Source organism: Gracilinanus agilis, chromosome 2 (assembly GCF_016433145.1).
Source record: "Gracilinanus agilis isolate LMUSP501 chromosome 2, AgileGrace, whole genome shotgun sequence".
NCBI classification, from domain to species: Eukaryota; Metazoa; Chordata; class Mammalia; order Didelphimorphia; family Didelphidae; genus Gracilinanus; species Gracilinanus agilis.
The window spans coordinates 544,548,728-544,575,450 of record NC_058131.1 but is presented as its reverse complement, the minus strand read 5'-3'; the positions used below and the strand labels follow the sequence as shown (position 1 = coordinate 544,575,450).

General features: G+C 33.1%; 1 protein-coding gene across 1 annotated transcript in view; it reads right to left on the bottom strand.

Annotated features, from left to right (window-relative positions):
* Positions 1-26,723, bottom strand: part of TRPM7 (transient receptor potential cation channel subfamily M member 7) — a 105,959-nt gene that overhangs the window by 27,872 nt on the left and 51,364 nt on the right. Inside the window, exons 14-26 of the mRNA XM_044665170.1 lie at positions 26,482-26,622; positions 26,100-26,234; positions 24,680-24,960; positions 22,002-22,230; positions 20,431-20,586; positions 20,207-20,350; positions 18,967-19,095; positions 11,521-11,790; positions 10,806-10,980; positions 7,690-7,822; positions 4,359-4,543; positions 2,846-2,978; positions 505-1,238 (exon numbers count right to left, since the gene is read on the bottom strand). Coding sequence (XP_044521105.1) covers positions 505-1,238; positions 2,846-2,978; positions 4,359-4,543; positions 7,690-7,822; positions 10,806-10,980; positions 11,521-11,790; positions 18,967-19,095; positions 20,207-20,350; positions 20,431-20,586; positions 22,002-22,230; positions 24,680-24,960; positions 26,100-26,234; positions 26,482-26,622 — 2,845 coding nt within the window. The remainder of the gene's footprint in view (positions 1-504; positions 1,239-2,845; positions 2,979-4,358; positions 4,544-7,689; positions 7,823-10,805; positions 10,981-11,520; positions 11,791-18,966; positions 19,096-20,206; positions 20,351-20,430; positions 20,587-22,001; positions 22,231-24,679; positions 24,961-26,099; positions 26,235-26,481; positions 26,623-26,723) is intronic.

The window sequence follows — 26,723 nt, the reverse complement described above, 5'->3', positions numbered from 1 at the left end:
GAGGATTAAAAAAAAAAAAAAGAAAAAAAAGCAATAAAACATTTTTTTTTCCTTTTTTTTCCTTACCCTTATCTTCTGTCTTAGAAACAATACTATGTACTAGTTCCAAGGCAGAAGAGCGGTAAGGGCTAGACAATGAGCGTTAAGTGACTTGTCCAGGGTCACACAGTTGGGAAGTGTCTGAGGACAAATTTGAACCTAGGACCTTCCATCCCTAGATCTGGCTCTCAATCCACTGATCAACCCAGTTGCCCCTGCAATAAAATATTTTGAAAATGAATAGGCAAAGCACAAAGAAGTTGAGAAAGAGACAGAAAAGTAGAGCAGTGTTGAAACCAATATATTAAGCTGAATATATATGTGGAAGAAACTGTATGCAAGTTGGTTTCACATACAATACTCCTTATATATGGTAACATACATACTTCTGATATTTGCCAAATTTGTGATGAAATGTTTTTAGAGTGTGATACTAGTATATAAAAAATTTTGTATTCAACTTACCTACAAATGCTCCAAATTCTACATCTCCTTCTGCAGCTTTAGAGCAAGGATGCTCTTTCTTCATGGCTACAGATCCCATCTGACTTTTGCAACTTGGCTGAGATGGAGTGCTAACAAAAAATTTGGTTGGCGGGGAAGACGGATGTGGTGTGCTATTAGATGAACTGCCTAATTTCTGATTTTTGTTAATGATTTTTGAGGCCTCTGCACCATGTGCTCTGTGTCGGAGTTCTGGAGGAAAAACAGCACTTGGAAATAAGGCACCGCCAGAGGAACCAGCCTCTGGAAAGTTGAATCCTTCCCTCCTAGGAATTAGTTCTTCCCTTCGGGGTATTAGAGCTAAGTCCTGACCAGTTATCTTACACTGAGCATCTCTTTCATCTCGTATAAAAATGTTACAAAGAAAAGGATTATTATTTTCGAGACCTCCTTGAGGAAGAGAAGAACTAATAGTGTTCCCAACACACTGTTTTTTCCATAAGGAAGATCTTACAGGTCCATCATCAATAAGATTTTGAGCCAAATGTTTAGAAATGCTCAATTCACGAGTGATTTCATTGTGAACTTTGCTAGCTTCAGAAGCTTTCTGAGCAGTCAGTGTTTTTAATGTATCTACTGTAAGTGCAGAGAGATCCTGTAAATGCCCAATCTGAGAATCTAAAGAGTGTAATGAGCGTTTGATGTAATTTACTCGATCTCCAACTTCTTTGATCTGAATACACATCTGTTCAACCCTGAAAGAACAAAAAAACAAAAATTAGAACACAAAAAAGGATTTTATAAATTGTTTTCAATATCTACAAATAGTAATGGTCACTGTAATCAAGTTAAAAGGCAACTAAGCAATGCTTAAAGGGAGAGTATATGACATTAGACACAGTTCTTCACACTATACATACTTAGTTAACAAGCATAAAACACCCATGACATGTCAGGTGCTAGACTAATTGCAGGGGTACAATAAAAGGCAAAAACATGGTTTTTGTCTTTAAGGAGCTTACATTTTAATGGGATAGATAATATGCAAATAACTACATACAAGATATAGAATATAAGGTTTTCCTAGAATTGCTGCCAATAAAATGACAAATGTCATATTCTAGATGGGTGAGGTGAGTAAAAGAAATGCTCTCTGCTTCAGCCTTGCTGAATAGATTCACTGATATTCTGGGGAAATCCATTTTATTTTTGGACAAGAACTCAAGAATAGCTCAATTTACCTATATTGCACTTGGGCCTGCATCCTCATGGATGGAAGAACTTTCTAAGAATGAATGATGGCTAGTGATAAGGTTTCAGGTTAGGAGATTGAATGTTGTACACAAAGCACAGCAAGATAGTCAGCATCACTGCAATGCAAAATATAGGGCCAAGGGTAAGGCTCAGCAATGTTGTGAAGGTCAGGAAGGGACTTTAAAATCCAAATGCAGAAAAGTTTCTATTAGACTGTGAAGGTCTAATGGAGCCACTGGAAATCACTGTGCAGGGGACCAATGAGGTCAGGTTTGCTTTTACTTGGCATACTGTAAGCATTTAACAAATACTTATTGACTTTGATGTGCTAATCCTATGAAAATTGCAGTCATGAACTTTTAAAAATAAGTCACCTTTAACATTTGAAAAAAATGTACAAACGGCTTTTTTGCATATGGCTGAAAATGAGTATAGCATGACTGCTACTGGGCAAATATCTTACACTCCACAGTTGATGACAGAGTGAATAGAAAGAAAGAAAAATGTCATTCTAAAAACAACAGTCTTCAATTTCCACTAAAAAGGTAAAGTTTGTTTTGTTTTGTTTTGTTTTGGGGGAAGGTGGATTTTCTCTATGAACACCCAGTAAGTTAATTCCCCTACCAATACAAATGAATAACAGTTCCACAACTCATCTAAGAGCCTCCAGGGACCATTGAGAGATTAAGTAACTTGCTCTGAGTCATACAGCCAGTATAAAGTTCAAGATTTGAATCCAGGTTTTCTTTACTCTATGAAGTTCACTTCACTGTGTCACACAATGCCACCAAACATAATACTTAACAAAAATACAGAATACAAAGAACCATGTTCTTGGTATGTATAGAAATATATAAAACGGGGCAGCTGGGTAGCTCAGTGGATTGAGAGCCAAGCCTAGAGACGGAGGTTGTAGGTTCAAATCTGACCTCAGACACTTCCCAGCTGTGTGACCCTGGGCAAGTCACTTGACCCCCATTGCCTACCCTTACCACTCTTCTGCCTTGGAACCAATACTCAGTATTGACTCCAATATGGAAGGTAAGGGTTTTAAAAAATAAAAATAAAAAATATATATAAAACAGGTATGAAATAAAAGTCCCATAACCTTTCAAAAGTTACACGAATTCTCTCTTCACTTCCAGAATGGAATTTGTCATCCTTTTCATTAAAATACATCTCAACACACTGTTCTTCAAAATCATGAAGTTTCTTTTGATCTTCTTCTGTTAAGTAAAGTTCTAAGAAACAGAAAAACAAATAATAAATGAGAAATAATCAAATATGCTTATAGGTCAGTGATGGGGAACCTAAGGCATGCATGTCTGAAAACATATTTTTGATTCCTTTGTTTAAGGAAAGGAATGGGTTTGGAACTAGTGCCTATAAAATAATAACAAATGGCACCAAAAACACTGACTTACCTCCTTTCTGACAGTCCCCATATTTTGAGTCATTGTGTACTATTTCGTTATAACTCCACCTCCTCTTTCCTTATTTAACCATTGGGTGTATACTCTTGGGACTAATTCATCTTTAAGAATTTATGAAAAGTTTGAGAAGGTAGCATTGAAGTGGCTAAAGGACTAGATTTGAAATTTAGTCCTTCAAATTCCACCTCGGTTTATTTACTAAAGCTCTGTGACTTTGGACAACTCACAATATCTCTGAGGCTTAGTATCCTCAAATATAAAATGAAGATGATCTACATAGCAATAAGTACAAGTTATTACTTTAATTATAATTAGATGTCAAATTGCATTAAGTCTATGAATTATGTAAAAGATATGGTTCCCTGCCTTCAAGAAGCTTCTGATTTGGTTGACAAAACTTAGCACATATAAAAAGGAAAACAATTAAGTGCTAAAACACTGCATGGTAGTGAATAACAATGCAATAAGAATTTTCAGGAGGGAAGAATTCATTGGAAGCTGGAGTCATGAATACATTTAATGATGACATTCTTTAGAGAACCATAGTCTAGTCTACACTTATTTTAAGATGAGGGAACTTAGATACAATAAATGAAGTGACTTGCTTAAGGTTATACAAGCATCAAGTGAAAGAAACAGAGGGAACTCACACTTGATCTTGGGAAATAAATTTTAAATAATTATAATGAGAAGGAAGGACATTCAGGAAGTAGAGCTGGTATAATCAAAGATAGGGAAGCAGAAATGAATATAAGCAGAAAAGAAGGTGTGGACAGTGTTGAGACTGGCCTGATTAAGATGGGGAATTTAAGAATGGTAAGAAATAAAAGTTGATAGGAAAGACAGAGCAGTAAGGTAGAGTCATATAGTTTCATGTAGTTGTTGCAAGAGAAAAGTTCATTTTTAGTTCTTGAAAAAAATGGGACATGATAAAAGTATTTTCATGAAGTTTTATAGCAGTAAAATCACTGGTTATATTACTACTTTATACAAACAAGAAGATAAAATATCCAGTAATTTAGTCTGTTCAGTACTACTTATATTTCTTTTTAGAAATGACTATGTTTACTTAGGCTAACAACAAAATTAAACAAATCATATCTATTATTACAAATGTGAAAAATTACCACAAAAAATTAAAATCTACAACATTGTGAAGTGAATTGTTTTAAGAATTTTCTTTCTTACTTGGTCCATATGAAGTCTTGTCTTTTTTTCTTCTTTTACATATACAGCAACACATAGAGGCCACATGGCTAAGGATGATAAGTGGTGGAGGCAGAACTGGCTTTTCATGATAAGCCAAAATGAAATGATAACGCTGGTACTTCCATACATTGTTTGAAATTGCTTTTACTTGCAAATATACATTGCTTTGGGACACAAGAGAACAAAAATAAACTTTAGGTGACCATACTCTTTTAAAGAACGTTAATACTAATTAAGAAAAGTTCTACTACCTTAGATTCCTAAACTAAGGTAACAAGTTATCAAAGAAAGTACTTGCTAATAGATACATACATTAATAAATGATGCAATTTATAACTTACTTGGTGTTAAAAAATTCTCTCATTTGTACTTTACTGATATTAGTAACTTAAGAGTTGAGTCTTCATTTATCTTAAAATTTAGCAGTCCTTTTCCTTCAAAATAATTAAAAGATTTGTTAAAGAGCCATCTGCATATGGTACTGAGAGGCCTTATATATAAATTCAAAATAAAAATCTCTGCTCTAAAGGAGCTTACCATCGGCCCTGACATTTAAGAGGCAGCTAGATGGCACAACAGATAAAGTATTGGACCTGGAGTCAGAAGACATAAGTTCAAATTCTGTCTCATATGCTAACTAGTTGTATGGTCCTAGACAAGTCAGTTAGCCCCTGCTTAACTCAATTTCCCTATCTGTAAAATTAAAATGGCAATAATAATAGTTCCTTTCAGGGATGTTGTGGGGGTAAAATGATAAAATATTTCTAAAGCACTTTGCAAACATTAAAGCACTATGTTAATTATCATTACTATTATTTGAACCAAGTATTAAAGCATAAAAAGATATTATAGGAGTTTAAGGGGCATGAAGACAAATAGATTAATATTAATCTATGATCAAGAAATTAAGAGAATGTATCTCTTATGTAATGGCATTTCTCTTTCTGATTTACTGTTTTATTTAAACATTACAACAAAAGGCTCTTAGCAAATACAAAGAAACCAAAAAATATCTGGCCTATATTTACATTTGGGATTAAAAAAGTAAATTTAAGTAATAAATGAAGTTTGAAGTTAGAAAACTGCAAACCTAACTTGGTCTATCACAGTAAAGTTCAAGTCATGCTTTCCCAAAAGAATTCTCTTTGTGTGGCTAGAACCAGTTACCATAAATCATTAATTGATGAAGGAGACATGGTGGTAGCAAGAGCTGATCCTAAGAGGTTGAATAATCCAAGGTAAGCACGTTATGGGACAACAGTTGGCCCACAACAGAACTTCCTATCATTTTCTTTTGTGTAAAAATTCTGATAAACAAAAACAGGGAAAAATTCTACAAATTTGTTAAAATAGGCATTAATGAGCAGCCACAAGTAGGAAGTCTGAATTACACTCTAAACTTTCTGAATGTGGGAATTTGTGTCTTTTCTCCTCTGAATTCTAAGCACTTAAGACAGCTTCTTACAAAAATTATTTAAGGAGATAATTGGATTGAATAGTTGACTGTTATGGAATTTAGAGCCTTACCTGAAAAGGTCCTTAGAGGCTATCTATTTTAGTCCAGAGAATTTGAGGGAAAGGAATCTACTGCCTGAAAACTCTTAAGAGTACAACCCCACCCTGACAAAAACAAACCAAAAACCTAAATTCCTACTTTCAATGATGCATATATGAAGTTACCCTTTCCTTTCTTTCAAAGTATCATCCATAAAAGATTGTTCCTCTTTGTGAATCAAGATTTGTTCACTCTTCCAAAAAGAAAAAATAATTTAACCATTAGTTACCAAAATATTGGTATTTTGTGGGCAGGTGCAGTGGATAAGAGTTCCAGGTCTGGAGTCAGTAAGACATCTTCCCAAGTTCAAATCTGTCCTCAGCCATTCTACACTTATCATCTGTGTGACCCTGGCATAAATCACTTAAACCTGCTTGCCTCGGTTTCCCCATCTAACAAGAAAAGCTAGAGAAATGAATGGCAAATCACTTCACTATTTTTGCTAAGAAAACTCCAAATGGGGTTACAAAAAATTAGATATGACTAAGGAATGACTGAAAAGCAAAGAACCAAAATATAATCACAGACAGAAATATGGTCACCAAAAAATACAGGACATAGTTTTTAAGTGACCAACAAAACAAAACAAAACAAAACAAAACCCTACAAGGGATCAATCTTTTAGTATAAGAGTATGGAAATTTACATGAAAATGTAATCATTTTATTTAATATTGCAAACAGAATCACAGAATGTTAGAGCTAGAAGGGATAATGGAATTAATCTAGTTCAACTCTCAATCAACAGATTAAATTGAGGTTCTAGAGATAAGATAAAGTGATATATACATCTTAGTCTCTCCTCATCACCAATCCACAGTCATATAAGCTATCCAAATAAAATTTCTAACTAGAAATTTTCCCAAAAATCAGTTCTGACCACATCACTCCTCTGCTCAAGAAGCTAGAGTGATGACCTATTATTGTCCTAAGGATGAAATGTAATCCCTACACAACACTCTAGGCTCAGACACATTGGCCACTTGCTTTTTCTGCAGAGAATATTTATTGAATCTTCTCATTCCAAACATCTGAACAAGTTGTACATAGCCTACCCCAAACTTTCTTTCATGTTCTACCTCTTGGAAGAACAGGATTTGTCCCAGTCTATGCTCAGATATGCCCTCCTATAAAAGATCTTCTCAAATTTACCCTGCATCCCACAGTTTTCTAGTTGTGAAAGCATTCACACTTAAAAATTAATCAGCACTTACTTATTTGTACATCTATTCTATTTTTACTCCCAATCCCCAGAAGAATGTAAGCAAAAAGTCTTTGATGGCTGCAATTCTTTCTTTTTTTATTGTTGCATATGCAGCATCTGGCACAGCCCAGGCTCTCAATAAATACTGTTGTAATGAACTGTTCTTTTCTGTTAATCCTCCCAATCCCTCTCCAAGGGCTTCAAATCTTATAACTTCTGAGGCCCTTGAGCTGCTTAATACTTATGTTCCCATTTCTAATTAAATGAGGGATTCTTTATTTGTTAGGATCTCTCAGAAACAAAACCAAATTTTAAAAAAATGAAGACTAAATTGTTAATTTATAGAAACAAGTGGTAATGATAAATTTAAGGAGTAATTTAGAAATAATGGCATTACAGACATTTTAGAGAATTTGGGAAATAGTTACTAAACATGCCTGTTGAACCTGACTTACTAAAGAATAGTATAGTCCTAGATCTACAGCATGTTATATGTTTGATTTAAATAAGAAAAACTCATTTTAATTAGTCTTTTAAAAATAAAGTACTTACTTGAAAAATGCAATAAGAAGATTAACCATAATTATGTACTGTACAAAGAGGTAGACTGCTTGAAGAAATGGGGTCAACCATGTTCCAGGACCACAGAGACCTCTTACATTTCCATCTGTATTATTTGCACATACTGTGGAGAAAAAAAGTATTTAAAAATACATATATAATATTTAGCAGTTTGAAAAGATTTGCTGAAAAAAATTCTGAATCTTTTTTATAAAGGGGCCATTTTTTAAATAAAGTTCTATGTTTTCTATATTAGCACAAGAACCTAAAAGCAAGGAATGGAAGATGAACTTGAAAATAGTTTACTTTCCCAGAAACTTTATACACACCATATGGAGGAAGTGTAAAGGTAGAGAGGAAAAGCATGTTTGTGTTTGTATACATGAATGAGGACATGAATCTACTGTTTATAATCTTCATGGTGGAAACACATACGGGTCCTGTTCTCCCATTTCTAGGCAGGGATAAGTTTTCTCCAAGAATATGGGATAAATCCTGTGAACCAATAAACACTTATTAACTGCAACTGAACTAGGCACTATGAGAAACACTGAAAATACAAAGAATGAAACATTACTTGCTTACATTCTGTTAGGGGCAGACAAAGCATAGAGACGACATAAATACAAAGTGAACAAATGCAAATATATACAAAGTAGTTACATACAAGGTAATTTGGAGGGAAGGCACCAACATTTGGGGAGATCAGGAAAGGTTTCATTCAGAAGACAGTGCATGAGCTATGTCCTAAGGAGAAAAAAGGAATCTATGAGGCAAAGGTAAAGAGGGAGTATACTTCAGAAATGGAGGATGGCTGGTGCAAAGGCAAGGACATGGGAAATGTAATGCTATAGAGAGAAAGCTAGTTTGGCTGGATTAGAGTGAGGAAGCTGAAAAAATAGGGCTAGGCTATGATGGGCTTTTAAAAAACTAAACTGAGGAGTTTATATTTGATTATAGAGGTAATAAGAAGTAGGTGGTGACATGGTAAAATATACACTTAAGGAAAATTGCTTTGGATGTGGTGAATAGGATGGATTAAAGTGGTGACAGACTAGAGACAGGGAGACTGACGTAATAACTGAGGTGAGAGGTGATAAAGGTCAGAACTAGATTTGTAGGTATATGAGGAGAAAATGTTGGATGTAAAATTTGCGGTGGAAAAAGAAATAGCAAAATTTGGCAACTAATTGGGTATATGGGAAGAAGGAGAATAAGTAATCTTATGATATGCCATGGTTTCAAACCTGTGAGACTGAGAGAATGGGGGTACTTTTGACAGAAATACAGTTGTTTGATGAAACGAGAATTTGGGAGAGACTAATTTTAGTAGTGGATATGTTCAGCTTGAGATATCTCTAGAATGTCTAGTTTGATATGTCTAGGAAGCAACTGACAAGGAAGGACTGAAGGCTAGGGAAGAGTAAACTAGAGCCGAATAAAAAGGAGTCATTTGCAGTCTATGAGAAACTATATGAAAATCTCCTGGCATGTCATAGGAAAAAAAAATTAGGAGAAGCAGGCAAGTATATAGGCTCTGGTTCCTAGCTATTTGGATGCCATAACAATGATGAATAAAGACCCAGGAGAAGACAGCTAAAATTCTTCCTAAAGAGGATATAAGGGGACAAAAAAAATCAAAATCCACTATATAAAATGGGAAAGATAAGAATAGCTAAATATTAATCTGTAATACTTTATGCATAGGCCCATGAATGACTAAATCATTATTAAGAAATGGTCTCATAAATTTAATATTTAATATTAAGAAGTCTCATAAAAATGCCATCCTTCTAACCTATTATGTTCTTTTAATCCATTAATCAGTATTTATTAAGCACCTACTATGTGCCAGGCATAGTACTGAGCCCTGGGAATACAAAAAAAGGTTAAAGACAGTCTCTGCCCTCAATGACCTTAATGGGAGAGAAATGCAAACAAACATATACAGATCCCTATAACTATCACATACTGGAAGAAAGTAATAAATTAAAAATGAATAAAGGTCATGTAAACCAACAGTATGGGGAGGCCACTTAGAAAGCATAGTTTCCGTCTAATATATTCAAGTAGGTTAGGAAGTACAGAACTAGGGCTGATAATATGCATATGAATATAATTAACTAGTCTTTTGAATCAATTTCATCTAAAGAATAAAGATACAGACTCACTAAAAGAAGAACTACAAATTGGATTTGAGTAGGTTGAGGAAAAAAATGATTTTAGCTTATTTAGGGACAGCAATACCAGTCAAGAAATACCCATACTAGACATAATATGATGTCACACTGTGACATAATTGTAACTTTTGCTTCTTGAAGTCTATTCCAGTGGAACACAAGCTTTGAGAAAAGTAAAACTGACTCCCCTTTAAGTGCCAGAACTTAAAATTTAAAAAAAAAAAAATTTAAGCCCTTACCTTCTGTCTGAGGCACATTGGTTCCAAAGCAAAAGAGTGGTAAGGGCTAGGTAATGGAAATGACTTGCCTAGGATCACAGAGCTAGAAAGTGAACGAGGCCAAATTTGAACCCAACACCTCCCATCTCTAGGCCTGGGTCTCAATCCACTGAGCCACCCAGCTTCCCCCAGTGCCAAAACTTTCAAAAGGTTAAACATTTTTCTGGGAGGGATCTTAAAAAAAAAAAAAAGTTGTATATGATTCCCAAAACTTGACATTTCTTGTCGACTCAAACATTATTATAGTAACTATTTTTTGTTTAAGTTTTTTTTTTGCTACAATATTAGCAGCCATTTTGAGTATGTCACTGTTATCTCTCACATTTCTCTCTCTTTTTTTGCTTATTCTATGTTTTTGCATATATACCTAGGATGCTAGAATTGTATGTTAGACAAAGCTAAATAGGATATGAAAGAGGGATTCAAGGCCTCTCCTACACGTGAGGTATGTAAACCATAATATCATGGTCTTATACTATGTTAGACCATCTTGGTTCATAGACATGGATTCCCTAGAGCTGAGGTTGCTGAATTCTAATCTACAGATAAATTTACAAAAATATCCTTTGGATCCATAATGATATCATAAGTTAAAAAAACATATAATGATATTAAATAGTAAATGAATTTTAAAACCATAAACTCTTACCATCAATTTCGTATGCATAAACTTCACCAAAAATCATCCAGTATGGATTAAAAACAACATCTTTAGCAAGCCTCCAAGATGGTGGTTCATGAGGATAAAGTATTGCCTGTCTGGGCACACCAAAACTAAGCAGTACAAGTGCCATAATTACAACAATGTAAAACATGTTGGCCACCTGTTAAAAATGGTAATAGTAAAATGAAAAGATGAAAACAACCATTACTTATGATTCCTATTTTAAAAAATTAAATGTTAGGAAAGTTTCCTACTTTCTTTTTTCCTCTAATATAATTCAACAAGATCATATATTTTGTAATTAAGGGGAACATGAACTGCAATTCATCAAGAATATCAAACTGAGATGTTTTGAAAATATGTACAACAGTTAATACTCCCCAAATAGGAATGTTACATTAACTTCAGTCTCGCAGTTTTCCCAAATGAACTTTTAATTGTTTTTAATTTTTTAAATTTTGATTTTCTCCTAGTTACATATTTCATATTCTTTCCCTCTCCCCTAATCCCCCCAAACCCCCCTTAGCTGATGCACAATTCCACTAAACTTTTAAATAATCATTCACATTGATGTTTATCATCTGCTTAAAGCAGATATGACAGCAAGATAAACATTTTCGTTTTTAAGAAAAATAAAACAAAACAAAAAAACTAATTAGCTCATGCACATTATTACATACTTCATTTCATATAAACTTACCATTTTGCCAATCATCATTACATAAGGGCCTGCCTGTTGATTTACAGCTAAAAAATCCAACAACCGGACATACCAAAAGATAATATTAAGACAGTAAATCAGTCTTCCAGAAACAAAAATTTTGTCATTTCCAAATTTCCATTTTGCTCCAAATCTTAGTCCAAATCCAATGAAAAAAGTTACAATGGCAATTGTATCACTGATGTTGAAGTAGTCACTGAACCACACTTTAATCTTCTGGCTTATTTTTCCAGCTTCAGACATAAAAATCTGCATTTAAGAAAAAAATAAAGTTAAACATTATTTTCTCCCTAAAGTTCAGTACTTTAAAAAGCCCCAAATTTACTAAAATAATTCAATCCAATTGTATGTAAAAGTGCATTAATATTGCTAAGTTAAAGCCACTGTACCATACAATAGGAGGACAAAATCAAAACCAATTCAACTCTCAAAGAACTTTCATTCTACTGGGGAAAATACAACACATACAGGTAAATAAAACTAACAATTTCAAGAGGGAGAATGAGCTAAAAATTGGGGAGAATCAGAATATGCCTTTTATAGATGGCCTAAGTTATGATTTAAATCAGTGGTTCCCAAACTTTTTTGGTGTACCGCCCCTTTCCAGAAAAAAATATTACTTAGCCCCCTGGAAATGGATTTTTTTTAAAATTTTAATAGCAATTAATAGGAAAGATAAATGCACCTGTGGCCATCACCACCCACCAGGGGGCAGTGGCACCCACTTTGGGAATCACTGATTTAGATGAAGTCACAGATTCTAAAAGTTGCAAGTAAGGAAAGAGTGCATTCTAAATATGAAGAACCAATTGTACACAAGGTGCAGAGATGAGAGGTGAATGAATAAATACTATCAGATTAGTTTGACTAGAATGTGTAGTTGGTAAAACTAACACGAAATAGACTTGGAAAGGAAGGTGAGGTATATCACAAAAAGTTTAAAATGGCAAGCTTAAGAGTTTGTAGGGGAGAAAAAGAAACTACTTTTTAGAGTTCTGACTAGAGATGAAGCAGTTGGATCTGTTTTCAGGAACATCATTTTGGTTAAACGTGTAGAGGAAGGAAAACCAATTAGGAAGCTACTGCAAAAGAACATGTGAAAAGTGATAGACACAAATGAAGGCAGGGGGCTATTTCACTAGAAAGAATATATCAGATGTGAAAGATGCTGAGAAAGCAGAATCGACATGGCTTGGCAAATGATTAGACATGGGGTTGTTGGAAGCAGATCTCTCTCTATTATGTCACCTTTTTTTTTAAATGTCATCGCTCAGTGACCTAGAGGTCAAAGACCACTGAATAAATTCAGGTATAGATAAGACCTCAGAGAAAGGAAGTTAAAGAACCAAGGAACCAACAAGACAGGATACTGATTCTACAAGCACTACCCCCCTGGACAGCCCAGGCAAATTAAGAAACTATATTACTTCCACTATGCTTTCTCTTTGTTCCTAAGCATGTACTGCTAGAGTGAAACAAAATCCAGCCACTAAACTGATATGAATGGGTCCATTCCAAAGTAAGTAGGCCCACAGTATAGCAAGTAAATATTTAATTCATCATCACAGCTATTCCATAACTTTTTTAACCTCCTCAAAAGAATGCTCCTAAGTATATCATGAATTTTTCCCCACTATCAATTGTAATTTAATCCTTCAAAAAGTCAAAAAATAAATGATGAAAATCACTATTTGGGACATAATATTCATCAGAAAAGGGAAGATGTTGTTAAAGCAAAAATTATTGGAACCTTGGGATAAAAAAGGCAAAAGCTGATCATATTTTGTCATGAACAGCAGACTTGGGGAAAGCAGATATCATGTTTATTTTTTATTTTGGTGTTTAAGTTATGGTGATTTTCTCTTTGTTTTCTAATTTGTTTCTCTAATTTAGGGCTAATTTTGCTTTTCTAATTGTATATTCTCAGAGGTATTATTTTTCCCCAAGGACTGACTTAATTGCACCTTAGCAATTATGGTATAAAGTTTCATTATTATCCTTTTGATTCACAGTTATTATTTCTATAAATTGTTCTTCAATCCACTCAAATTAAAAGATGTCATCAAGTCTCAACTTAGTTCTGTATCTTTTATATTCTCTGTATTACTATTCTGTTCCATTTTATGCTGTAAGGATGTTTACTATCCTTTTTATTTAGAATTTATCTGTACCTGAAGTCTAGTTTTATAAAAGACACCATTTGTAGCTTTAATGTTCTCATTTAAAAGATGTCATATGTTTTTCAGAGCTAAATTTTCCAATGTTTTCCTCACTTCTATAAATTTTTGTTTTTGTTTCTTATACTGCTTGATAGATCAAATTCTTAAAAAGGAGCATTAGTCTACAATTAATGTTATTATTTTATATATTTTTACAATTACCATTTCCTCTATAGATTTAGATGCAATGCCAACTGAAGAATATTTTTATTTAGTATTACATGGGTTTTTTACCTATAGTTTCTCTAAGAATAATAATTTCATAATATAGCTTCTTGACACTGAATTGATTTTTATATTAGTATCTACTTAATAACTTTTGCTTTTTCACCTTCTTGTAATAATATGTTTTGTTCCTGCTTCTTACTTTCATTTTGCAAGTTTAACTTTTTTAGACTTTCTTTTTATAAATAACAAATTGTTGGCTTCTGTTTTCTTATCCATCTATCATTGTCTTTCATTTTTTTAGGGTCATCTAATTCACTTTTAAAAGTAAAGATTGTTTGGCTTATGTTTTCTGCCATTTAGTTTTTTTCTGTGGCCTTTTTGGTTCAGAAAATAGATTTCAATTGAGAAAAGAAGTAAGTTATTATAAGACAGACTGAAATTTATGATGGAAGATAGTTCAGGAAAGATAGAAAGCTCTTAAGAATGAATTCTTAAGGCACAAATAAAAATAGTAACAATGAAGAAACAGACTGTCGTCTAAAACAATTTGTGGATTGGATAGATATATAGGGAATTCGTCGACTTAGATAAGTAGTTCAACAGTCAACATATATTTATTAAGCATCTATCTCCTGATATTCTTGATTTTTATAGAATCCAAATGAACTTGCAAGTCCCTTAACCTAGCTCTTACTGCTCCTCTGCCTAGAACCAATATATAGTATTGGAAAAGATAAAAGTTTAAAAAAAAAAAAAGTACTCATATAAGATGTTCCATCTCCTGAACTCTGAGAATTTTCACTGGCTCGCTCTCATGCCTTGAATTCTTTACTTCTTGGTTCCTTGAGATCCTCATCTTCTATAGGAAGCTTTTACATATTTCTCTTAATGGTAGTTCCCTCTCTCTAATTATCTGTTGCTTATCTTGTTTGGATATTCTCTCCCTCATTAGAATGGGAGCTCCTGGAAAGCAGACTGTCTGGCCTTTCTTTGTATCTTTGGAATACAATAGATACTAGGATAGTAAATATTAAGATCATCTAGTGAAATGTGTAGAAAGAGCATAACTAAAGTAATAGAACACTTGAGAGGAAGACTTTTCATATATTTGAAGGACTGTCCCGTAGAAAAGATTTTAATTTTTTTCTAGGTCCCAAAGGGACAAATAAGGAGTAGTAAATATGAGCTACAAAAGAAGTAAAGTTCAACTGCTTGTAAGAAAAAAACTTCCTAATAACTAAATCCATTCAAACCTGGAAAGGGGTTCCAAGGAAAACTAGTTGTTTAGCATCCCTAGAAGTCCTTAAGGAAAGGCAGGATTGTCTACTTTTCAAGTGTAATGTATAGTTTATGCTACTTTGCCAATATAGGCTATATAATATTCATTCCATTCACAACCTAAAAATTATACTTGATCTTCTTTCTCCCTTTAATTTTCAATGCTGTAGTTTTAAGTACAAAATTTTTATTACCTTTATCCCCTGACTCCCTCTTATCTACTGTGATCTTTTGACTGTTCATTTCTTTTGGGCATTTATTAATTTACTCAAAGCATTTGCCGTCTCATAATTTTATGAACATTTCAATGGGAGAAGTATTAGAATACTTCTGCTCCTTTCTGACTCCAGACTATCATCATTTGTAAGCTTTACTCCATCTACTTGGAATCTCAGCCACTTTCAAATCAGTCTCTCAACCCCTCCCACAGAGACCATTTGTAAATAAGATCCCATGGTGAATTTTAGATTCTTATATCCCTGATCTTTTGATAATCCTGTGCAAAAGTAAAATGGCATTCTCATTCTAATATATAAGTGTCTCAGAGATTTAGAGCAAGAGTTACCAGATATTTGTTTTAATCTACATATCAAATGTCTCCAAACTAGTCTTTCAAGGAATTACAGGTTGGTTTGTTCCTAGCATGTTTTGCATATCAAAAGATTGAGTGAATGTATCCTTTTGACTGCATAAATATTTGATTTAAAATGTTAAAATTTTCAACTCTCAATTTTATCTTCAAAGTATTGCTAGTTTAATTTGGATAGAGAATTTTGGGATAAACTCTATGGTCTTTTCTTCTTAAACTCTGTGTTAAATTATTATTAATAAGAAGTCATTATTAATTAATGTTTATTTTCTGTGACTATATCTAGCTTTCTGTGCCAAAAGAATAACAGGTGTAACTCAAATTGGGTTTTGCTATATATATAAGTGATAGGATATTCTCTTTATTGATGGATCTCTAGAGTTTAACAACCAGGTATCTTGATGAATTGAATTAAATTTTCTCTCTGAATTTTGGAGAAATCTACCGAATTATACATAGTCTAACCTATTTGTGGATCCCGTGAATTTTTTTGGTTTTCTCTTTAAAAAAAGTTACTAGCATCTATCTTTGCAATTTTTTTGGTAACATAATGGTTCATTAAAAAAATGTTTTAGTGATGACCATCATTGATGATGACTATACACCCTCTATATATTCTCTATGATTGAACAGTATTTTTTTCTGTTCAAAAAGTCTTTGCTTTTCTTTGCACTAAATACTACTTTATCTCCTGACTCCATACATTTTCACTGGCAGAACCCTGCCTAGAATTCTCTCTCCTTGTCTCTACTCTCCTGGCTTTCTTTATGACTCAGATAAATTACTCTTTTGCAAGAAGCTTGTACTTGTTCCTTCCCTTTACCTTCATAATGCTAATGACTTTGCTCTGATAATCTCCCTATAGACATATTGTTTTTACAGTCATTTTCACGCTGTCTCCTCAAATGAAGTGTGATGTATTTGAAGGCAGGGATTGTTTTGCCTTTCTATGTATTCCCAGTGCTTAGTGCCTGGCACATAGTAGGTGCTTATTAATACTTACTGCCTTAAAAAAAAAATTACTATCATGTCCAATGACCCTAAACTCCTCATGAATAGAACTATCCTTTTTGACAATTAAAGTAAATCTAGACAGTGGCCCTATCAGTAAATGTCTTATTCAAAAAATCATGTTCTGCCCATCAGTCTTTCATTCATAATTAGACACAAGCTTCAGAGTTCTGAAGTCTTTCAATGGTATTGTCTTTACATTATCAGGGTCAATAAGTAAATTGCTATGGTTCTATTTATTTTTGCTCTGGATTACTTCATATAAATCTCCCCCCAAATTTCTTTGAATTCTTCATATTTGTCATTTCTTACAGTTTTGTAAGTCTGTAGCATTTACAGATCACAATTTGTTCACCCATTCAATGAACACTCACTTTCCTTCTAGTACTTTCTTACCAAAAATAAAAGCCTTTAATCAATTTTTGTATTTCTATTGGTTGATTTTTATTAACAATTTGTCTTGTGTTTTTACTACCATATATAAGTAGAAAGAATCTAAAATATAGCAAAACTTTCCTTCTCACTACCTCCTCCTTTCATTTCCTTTCAAATATTTACTAGATATGAGTGGACCAGAATTGACTTAATTTCTTGTGGAGGTGGTGAAGTCAGTTTTACATTCTTCTGGTAACTTTTTTTGGTGAATCTTTTTAACCCACAGTATTTGCTATGCGCTACATGCCAATTTCCTCAACTGTACAACTTCTCTCTAAGACACCTTGCCCTAACTGCTAAAAATGTTTCCTAATCTGTCAATTTTCTATGAACTTAATTTCCATGGACTTCTAATATATCACTTAAAAGAATGACAAAAAAAATTGTAAGCTACTAAGCAGCAAACAGGTATTGGCTGTTCAATATAAAGGAGAAGCCATGACTAAATGTAAACAAGAATTGAGATACAGAGAGCAACAGCAGTAAAGAGATCTCTAACTTTTAGGAAGTCAAACACTACTACTAAAACCTTACAAACTTAATTCAGTCCAAAGCAGAGAAATACAATAATATATCACAGCATAAAAAGAATGTTCTAACATATTTAGTACGTTCATTCAGTGAATACGTGAATGACAGCATACAGAGGTGCTTTGGTTAAATAATGTCTCATGGTTATTTCAATTCCATCTTCTAAATAAAAAAACATGTACATTTTTACATCATAGTTCAAAAAGCCACAATGGTCCCTTTTTTACCTCTAGGGCAAAAATACCAACTCCTCTGTTATGCATTCATAATCTGGCTCCATGTGCCTTTTCAGAATTACTGTATAGTTCGTTCTCTCTCTCTCTCTCTCTCTCTCTCTCTCTCTCAGTTCAGGTTCCAGTGAAACTGACCTACTTGTAGTTAACTATACACAAAATCTTATGTAATGAGTTGTGGCTTTTCAGAAGCTGTTTTTCATGCCTGGAATATGCCTCCTCCACACATCCAGTCTGTAGAATCCATTATTCTTTCAAGGCTCTGGTGAATTGTTACTTCTGCACAATGCCTATCCTGATCCCCCTAGTGGCTAAGAAAGTAACCTTAAAAGCATTTGTACTCATCAGCACATATGTTAAATCCTTCCATTAGAAAACAAGGTCCTTCCACTATGTTAATTTGCCTCACTTCTTCCAAAAATTGTCTTCTTTGGAAAAGTGTTCCAATATTAATCTTTTCTAGGGAATGTTTTACTTTTGCAAAGCTTTGTACTTGGGACATAGAAGATGCTTGAAAAACACTTGTTATCTGCTCATTAGGTTGTGAACATTGATTCAGACATTAAATCAAAAACTAAATTACAGAGTAGCATAGACTAATTAAAACATAAAATACATTTAAAGTTTATTTTCATTTTTGCTTTTTCTAGTAAAAAAGTTTTTCGCCCTCTAAGGAAAGTAGCATATACAGAAATGGTCCAATCTGTGTAGAAGTGGCCCAAGTCCAACTTTTCTATACTTCTGAAGTAGCAAAAATTCTCTGGAATTGTGGTAGCTTATCCAAACATGTTGGAAATCTTTATTACACACATATCCACTCAGGTATATAATTTAGCCATGTTGTTTTGTTATACAAGGAGTGCCTAAATGGTAAATTATGTAGCTAAAATGACAATATGAAAAGTGGCATAAGCAAAAAAGTAAAGTAGTCCATAAGAAAAAAAAGTTGTTACAAACATACCTCACGAATTTTTTCAATAGCATAGGTGAAAATGTAAGCAATCACAATCCATTCTTGAACTGAAGGTAACTGTTCCATTTTTACAAGAACCACGAATGTATAAAGCATCAGAAACCCCAGGTATGCCAACTAAAAAAAAAGGTAATTAAAAAGTTAAATACCTAGAAATGTTTATTTAACATTTATAGTTTTAAAAAGCATGTTTTAGAAGTAAATATTGGCTGATATTTTAATCCTGTTCCTTACCTGAATGAAAATTTTAGAGGAACTCACTGAAACAAACTTTTATCAATAGTACTCAATGTTCTGTACTTACTGGGAGGCAGCTAGGTGGTATAGGCAATAAAGAGCTACTAATAAATAAATAAATAGACAGCCAGAAAAATAAATAAATAAATAGTCAGGAAGACCCAAGTTCAAATCTGACCTTTGTCCCTTACTTGTTGTGTGACTGAGAAACTGCATCATGTTTTAATCATAAAAGAGGGATAATAACAGCACCTGTCTTCCAGAGATATCATGGGGATAAAATGAGGATATTTCTCAAGCACTGCACTTTGCAAACTTTAAAAGCACTATATAAAGTATAGCTGCTATTTATTATTCTTATTATTACTGATTCATCTGATTGATGGATTACTGATTATTACTGACATTACTAATTATACCAGTTAAGCTTTCTGATACCAGTTCTGCCATTCATGTTATTACATAAACTATTCTTTCTACTATGTTAATCTTATGTTAATCTTATGTCATGGCCTCTTTAAAAAAATCAAATTCTTTAGGAAAGACTTCCAAGGTTAATATCCCCAGTCTCTATTGTATATAGCACAGATTTGGGTTATATAATATTAATTAATATTTCTCTATATAATGCTATATAAACAAGTCCTTTTTATTACAACAGTTTAAATACTTAAAAAAGATATCACCCTTCCATCTTAGAATCGATACGATTCATTGGTTCTAAGGCAGAAGAGCGTCAAGGGGTGGCAATGGGGGTTAAGTGACTTGTCCAGGGTCATACAGCTAGGAAGTATCTAAGGCCAGACGTGATGCCAGGACCTCCCATTTTGGGGCTTGGTTCTCAATTCACTAAGCCACCTAGCTGCCTTCAGTTTTTAAATACATTCAGGGACAAATATAAAATTTACAACAGACTGAGCTGTATACGCAGAATTGTTCTTAACTCTTTTTAAAACCACTAGTCACATGTTTGTAAAAAACAGATACTCACTGTATTAAACCAGAATTTCACAATTGGTGCATGATAAAAAGCATAAAATTTTCGAGTGATTGGAAGCTTTTTTGGTTTTATTTGTATGTCCATTTCAGTCTTTCCTTCATTATTTTCCAAAACTCTGATTTCTTTGAAAATCTCCTAAAATTAAGCAAAGATAATTTGTTAATTATTCATACTAAGCTTAAATTTTTTTTTCTATACATGTACCAATTCCTTACCAAAGGAATCTCTTCTGTAATATTCTGGAAGTTGTTTTCACTGTCTTCCATGGTCATTTGATGAGCATCTTGAGATTGTGGGATGTGGGACATTTCTGCCTTGGTTTTATATTCCAGCATTAATATGGCAGGTGGGACTAAAATGCTTAATATCACCTAGAAAAATTTAAAGACATAATTTGTTTTATAAAAAAAATCAGTTTAAAATAAGATAAGTAGAAGTTCTAGTATAGTTAATAATGTAATGCTAATAGCTTTGTTTCTTTCCTTGTAGAAACTAATTTCATTGCTCTAAGAAACTGGTGAGGCAACTGTGTCAACTAAGGAAGTTTGACAATTGTGCTGGGACTTATCGAAACTAACTGAGGCATAGAGAGGTGAGCTTTAAGCCAAGGTCTTTGTAATTCTGAATGACCATTTATCTCACTATGACTATGAGTACTTAGCAAATTTTTTCCCTCAAAGTAATATGTAAAAAAAGGAAAAAGCTGGGAGAAATTAGTTTCTGTTACTTATGTCTGAAGTTTAAAGAGGCCCAGGTTGAATTTTGTTATAGCGCAAAACACAAAATGCCAAGAGTTTACTGTATTTTCTAAAATTTACATACTTATGAACATGAAGAAAGCATTCCGTAAATAAGAATATAGGTCAATTATTTTACAGGTTATTTCATCAAATATCAATCTGTATAAAGACATATATTTTGTCTTAAATTTACACATTTCCTAATGAAGGAGTTTTGAATTTAGAAATGTTAAACAAAATTTTCATGGTAAAATAAAAAACATCCTCCATTAAGAGTTACTTTTAAAATTTTAATATGTATTTCTTCTTAAATGTTCCATATCATGGCCTATGCTTACTCAGCATGTGCCTCTATAAAGAAATGTAAACAAAAAAAATTTATTTCTACAGAAAGTTTTCATCCAACACCTCAAAACTAAAGCAAGAAAAAATTTATGTAGATTTTTCTTTGTTAATCTTTCGTCACTATTTTTAGTAACTGATTAGTATCCATTACATATCTACCTACATGTGCCTATAATTAAGGGCTACTTGCCTGTTTTATTGCCTTGTATATTCCTGTACCTTATTTGGAAAAATATAATAGAGCATCAAAAGAAAAGTTTATGATACTGCCTCCTTATATTATAAGGCAAGAAACACCACAAACATATAACCAAAATTATTAGCTTTAAAATAACCATAACAAAATGGGAGGGAAAAAAATCTACACAAGGCCACAAAAAATATTAGAGGGATCCAGTTCTGAACAGGACATCCTGTGTGTCTTTTTAGCTACTAGGACAACAAAAGGTAGTCAGGGCACTGGACTTTACTTACAACATGGTGCTTTGTCACAGTACCAGCTAGGTGATTAAACTATAATCACTCTTAAGTTCCCTGCTATCTACTCTGGCTTTAATGACTAACACAAAAGAAACAAGATACTATCTGGTACAAGAGGCTAAAACCCTTTCAGTTCTTAAGATCTTTCTAGTCTTCTACGAAATCAACACAGTTATTTAGCTCAATCTGTCAAATGATATTAATGGTGTTATAAAATATACCTTGTACCATGAATTTTTTCTCATGTTCAGCCTTCCCATCCACATATCAGATAATAGCATTTGTGTACAAGTATGAGCAACAAATGGTCGAAGTCTTGAAGACACTGCTAACTTAAGACAGGTTGAATTACTCCAGTTTTTTAGTTCATACGTGAGTAATTTCATGGCCATTGTTTCATCTTGTCTGAAGGATTGCTCTAGAAGCTCTACTGCCAGCTGACCAAAATCACTGTGAAAGGAAAAAAGCAAGATACAAATTGAGCTTTTTATTTCTATTCATGGAATGTCTGTCTATACATACATACATACATACATACATACATACATACATACATATTCCCACACCATTAATCTCCTATGCCAATGCCAATCATTAGCCTTCCTATTTCCTACTTTTAATGTATAAAACACATCAGAATTATTCAAATGCCTGGAAAAGTAAAAAATAATTCCAAACTAATAAAACAGAAAGGGTGAATATTATTTCATCAAAATGTAGATTGTATGCCTTTTGGTATTTCCACAAATCCTGAAATAGAGGTTTCCTTGTTCACCTTCTTGGGAAACAAATTTGTGGGAAAGAAGAAAAGCCAGAACAATTCTAGCCAATGTTTATAAAGTGGGAATGGTGTGGTGTAAATATATATAGATGAATTGATAGGTATCCAAATATAGAAAAGGATAGTTCATGTTGCCATTACAACGAAAATCTTACTTAATATTTATCAAATGACGCAGAATAGGACTCAGGACTTCCATTGGCTACAGTATCATTTTATGAGTTCATAAATGTATTTAAGTTTTCCAGATGGTTTAATGTTCTAGAATACTTGTCTATCATAAGCCTTCTAGAAAAATTTCATCTTCCTTTTTCGATCACACTACTATTTTGTTTGAGTCTTTAATAACTTAACATCTAGAATACTTCATAACAGGGATGGGCAAACTACAGCCCACGGGCCAGATGTTGCTCCCTGAAATGTTCTATCCAGCAGCTCGACATAATCTGACGAATACAATAAGTAGGATACAATACAATGAAACTTCGAAAGAGTTGCCTTAGAAACAGACTGACAGATGAGCATTTCCTTTCCTTTGGCCCCCTCTTTAAAAAGTTTGCCCATCACTGCTCTATAAGCTTCCTAACTAGCTTCCCCAATTCAAAATCATTATATATACATTGTAAAAAAAATTGTGTATTTGCTTCTATATTAACATTTTCAGTAGCTACTTCCTCACTTCTTATAAGAACAAGTCCAAAAGATTACACAGGACAACAGAGAAATTCTAATTAATGTCCCACAAAGGCAAGAAAATTTGAGAAGATATAGGGGACCACTGCCTTTAAATGTTAGAAAGACTGTCATATGGGAAGAGGATTAAACTTTTGCTTGTAACTACAAGACAGAAAAAATTTGGAGAAATGCAAAGATACTGGTGAGGTAGATTTTAATGAAATATTAGGAAAAACTTTTTAACAGCTAAGAATTGTGCAAAATTGGAATGGGCTGCATCTAAAGGTATTGAGATAACTATCACCAGAAATGTTCAAAATAGTCTGGATGATCACTGGTCAAAGATGTTGTAGAGAGGATTCCGGATTCAGACATAAGTTGGGCAAGATGACCTCAAGTCCCTTTCAGCATTAAGATTCTATAAATGAGGAGCAGCTGGGTAGCTCAGTGGAGTGAGAGTCGGGCCTAGAGACAGGAGGTCCTAGGTTCAAACCTGGCCTCAGCCACTTCCCAGCTGTGTGACCCTGGGCAAGTCACTTGACCCCCATTGCCCACCCTTACCAATCTTCCACCTATGAGACAATACACCGAAAGTACAAGGGTTTAAAAAAAAAAAAAAAGATTCTATGATGCTATGACATATACTATATGCTAACTGCAAATGGAATATTTTATCTTCCAGGTTTTTTTTGTTTTGATTTATGCTATTGTGGCACAGAATGATAACTATACCCCTTTTTTTTTGATCTATTAAAAAATCTTATGTTCTTTAAAAATCAGAACAATTTGACACCATCTAAAGTGAAATCTCCTGTGTTTAAATTCCTGTAATTATTATTGCATAAATTGTTATGGATATAATTTTTGTGATAAGTGATTACTACTTTGTAACAAATCTATTGTCTTGAATAGTTAGCTTTAAAAAAGTATATATAAACTCTTATGCTTTCTGTACTGACATCAGTACTAAGACAGAAGGGTGCCAAAGGCCAGGCAATTAGGCAACAATTATGAAGTGCCTAAAACCAGACCCTAACTACTCCAGGCCTGGTGCTCTATCCACTATGCTACCTAGCTGCCCCCACACCCACACAGATACTCACACCCACACATCCACACGTTTTAACTCCACCACTTGGTTGTAAATAACAAGTCCAAAACTACTATCATATTTTTCAAATGTTCCACCCATCAAACATCTAACACACCAGAGGGATGCAATAAATATTAACTGAATTCATATATGTCCACACCATATATACCTCCATCTTTTCAGATGTTACTGAAACAACTATTTTTTTCAAGTATCTATTAAGTGATGTCCTTTCTTAACTTATACAATAAAAGCAAATCATAATTTAGATAGTGAATGGCATTATATTAGTCCTTTAGATAGTTTATATTTTGTTAAAAAGAAATTTCATATAGCAAAATGTAATTTACTTTGAGTACTGCTTCAGTTCTTCTGACGTGTCATCAACCAGGTCACTTTGTTTTGCTTCATATGCCATGGAACGATACATCTTACAGGCTACTAATGCTTTAGCCATGGATTCTTCACCATGCTGCCAGAAAAAAAGGGCCATAACTTGCCTCTTCATAAGGCAAGCCCAAATTAAGAGTTCATTGAGTGGATAAGGAAACCGCCTAGTTTCAGGATCATCAATATCAACAATTTCATCTTTGGTTCTTTTCTTCTTTCCTTCTTCCACAGTGGTATCGATCTTGAGAAAGTTAAAAATAAAAAGGCAAAAAATAATAATAACAATAATGTGGCACTTAAAACTTAGTGAAGATTTTTACTATATCAAATCCTCTTACATTTAGTTAGGTTTGCAATTTAATATAATAGAACATAATGTATAATTTAGCCTAATTTCAGCAAACTATAATCATAGAATCTAAGAGCTTTTCAAAGCTTCTCTTTGAAGTCAGTACACTATTAAAACCATCGAGTTCTAATCTCAATATTTCATTTAATAAAAAAGGTCAAGCTATATTCCAAAACAGTGACAATTAAATAAAACTGTAACAAAGACTCCAAGTTGCAAACTAAGATTTCCCCCCAAGAAATATCAAGCCCCAAAGCAAATTGAAGCATAATAAAAGGATTCAGATAGCCCACTGAGGTATATTATAATCAGAATTGGCTGGGATATTATTTAATGATTAAAATATAACTTTACTCAAATATCAGGGATAATAAGGATGATAAAATTTCATATAAATGATGAAACGTAATATTACATAACATAATTTTCACATATGTATTGTTTTCCATCATGCATTTTTATCTTATCAAACACTTTCATTGTTCTATCTGAATATACTAAGAGAAAGAGGAATGGAAAGAATGAAATCATTAAGAGCCTACTATGGCACTGCATTAAAGGACTTTGCAAATAGTTTCATTTGATTTCCATAGCAACAATGGAAGTTAGATGCAAGGGTTAATTTCATTACATAATTGAAGAAACTGAGGAAGAAAGAAGTTAAATAGATCTCAAAGCATTCTATCCTATCCACTACATTATAATGCTCGGGTGTTTTTAAGTAAAAAGTTTGCAAGATTTCTGTTCATGTCTGAATTTATATGTCAATAAATTGACTTGTAAAGCCTTATCACACATTTTAAAGATACTTATAAGAGCATAAAAGAATATATACTATTTTTCTTTGAATATTTTTCATGAAAAACTAATAAATCTACATTGTTATGATGTCAATATTACATAGAAAAATAGATTCTAAAATATTCAGTGTGTAAGAAAAGTTCAAAACATTAAAATTGTCATGTGGCTTTACTATACATAAATAACTGATATGGAGGAGGTCCAAAGATGTGTCACTTAAACAAATATACCTTTGGTCTATAAGGCTGTGCAGTCTTGATAAAATGATTGTGTCGCATTTTTTCCCTTTTGTCTTCCCTATTACCAAAAGATTCATGACTTTTTCGCAACTGAGGAGTGCTGCTAGAAGTATTTCGTCCAGATCGCTAGAAATGAGAGTTAGTTTTCACAAATGTTTAATGCAGTCATATTTAAAGAATTTGCAAAAACCACTGAAGTCATACATATAAATTAAGTAATACGAATAAAGTTTATGTGATTAAATATCCAGGTACCCTTGATTTAAATACTATTATTTTTGTAAGCCCAATGAGTTTCTTGTAAAGATTAATATTTTTCTTCCAAGTTTACAATATTATTGCATTCACTATTTCTAAAGGAAAATCCACATACCCGATTATTCCCACCAAGACTGTTGTATATTACTCGAAAACGTTTTCGAGTATAAGTGCATCTGTAGGTTCCTCCCATGAGGTATTCAATGACAAGTCCTATATCAATCAGAGTTATCTTATATCCTGGAGGAAGATTCCCCTGAAAACAAAACATCATTAAATTTGTAGACTGAAATTCTCTCCTTAACTTATTGATAACCACATATTAACAATCTTCATGTTAAAAGTGTCATATTTGTA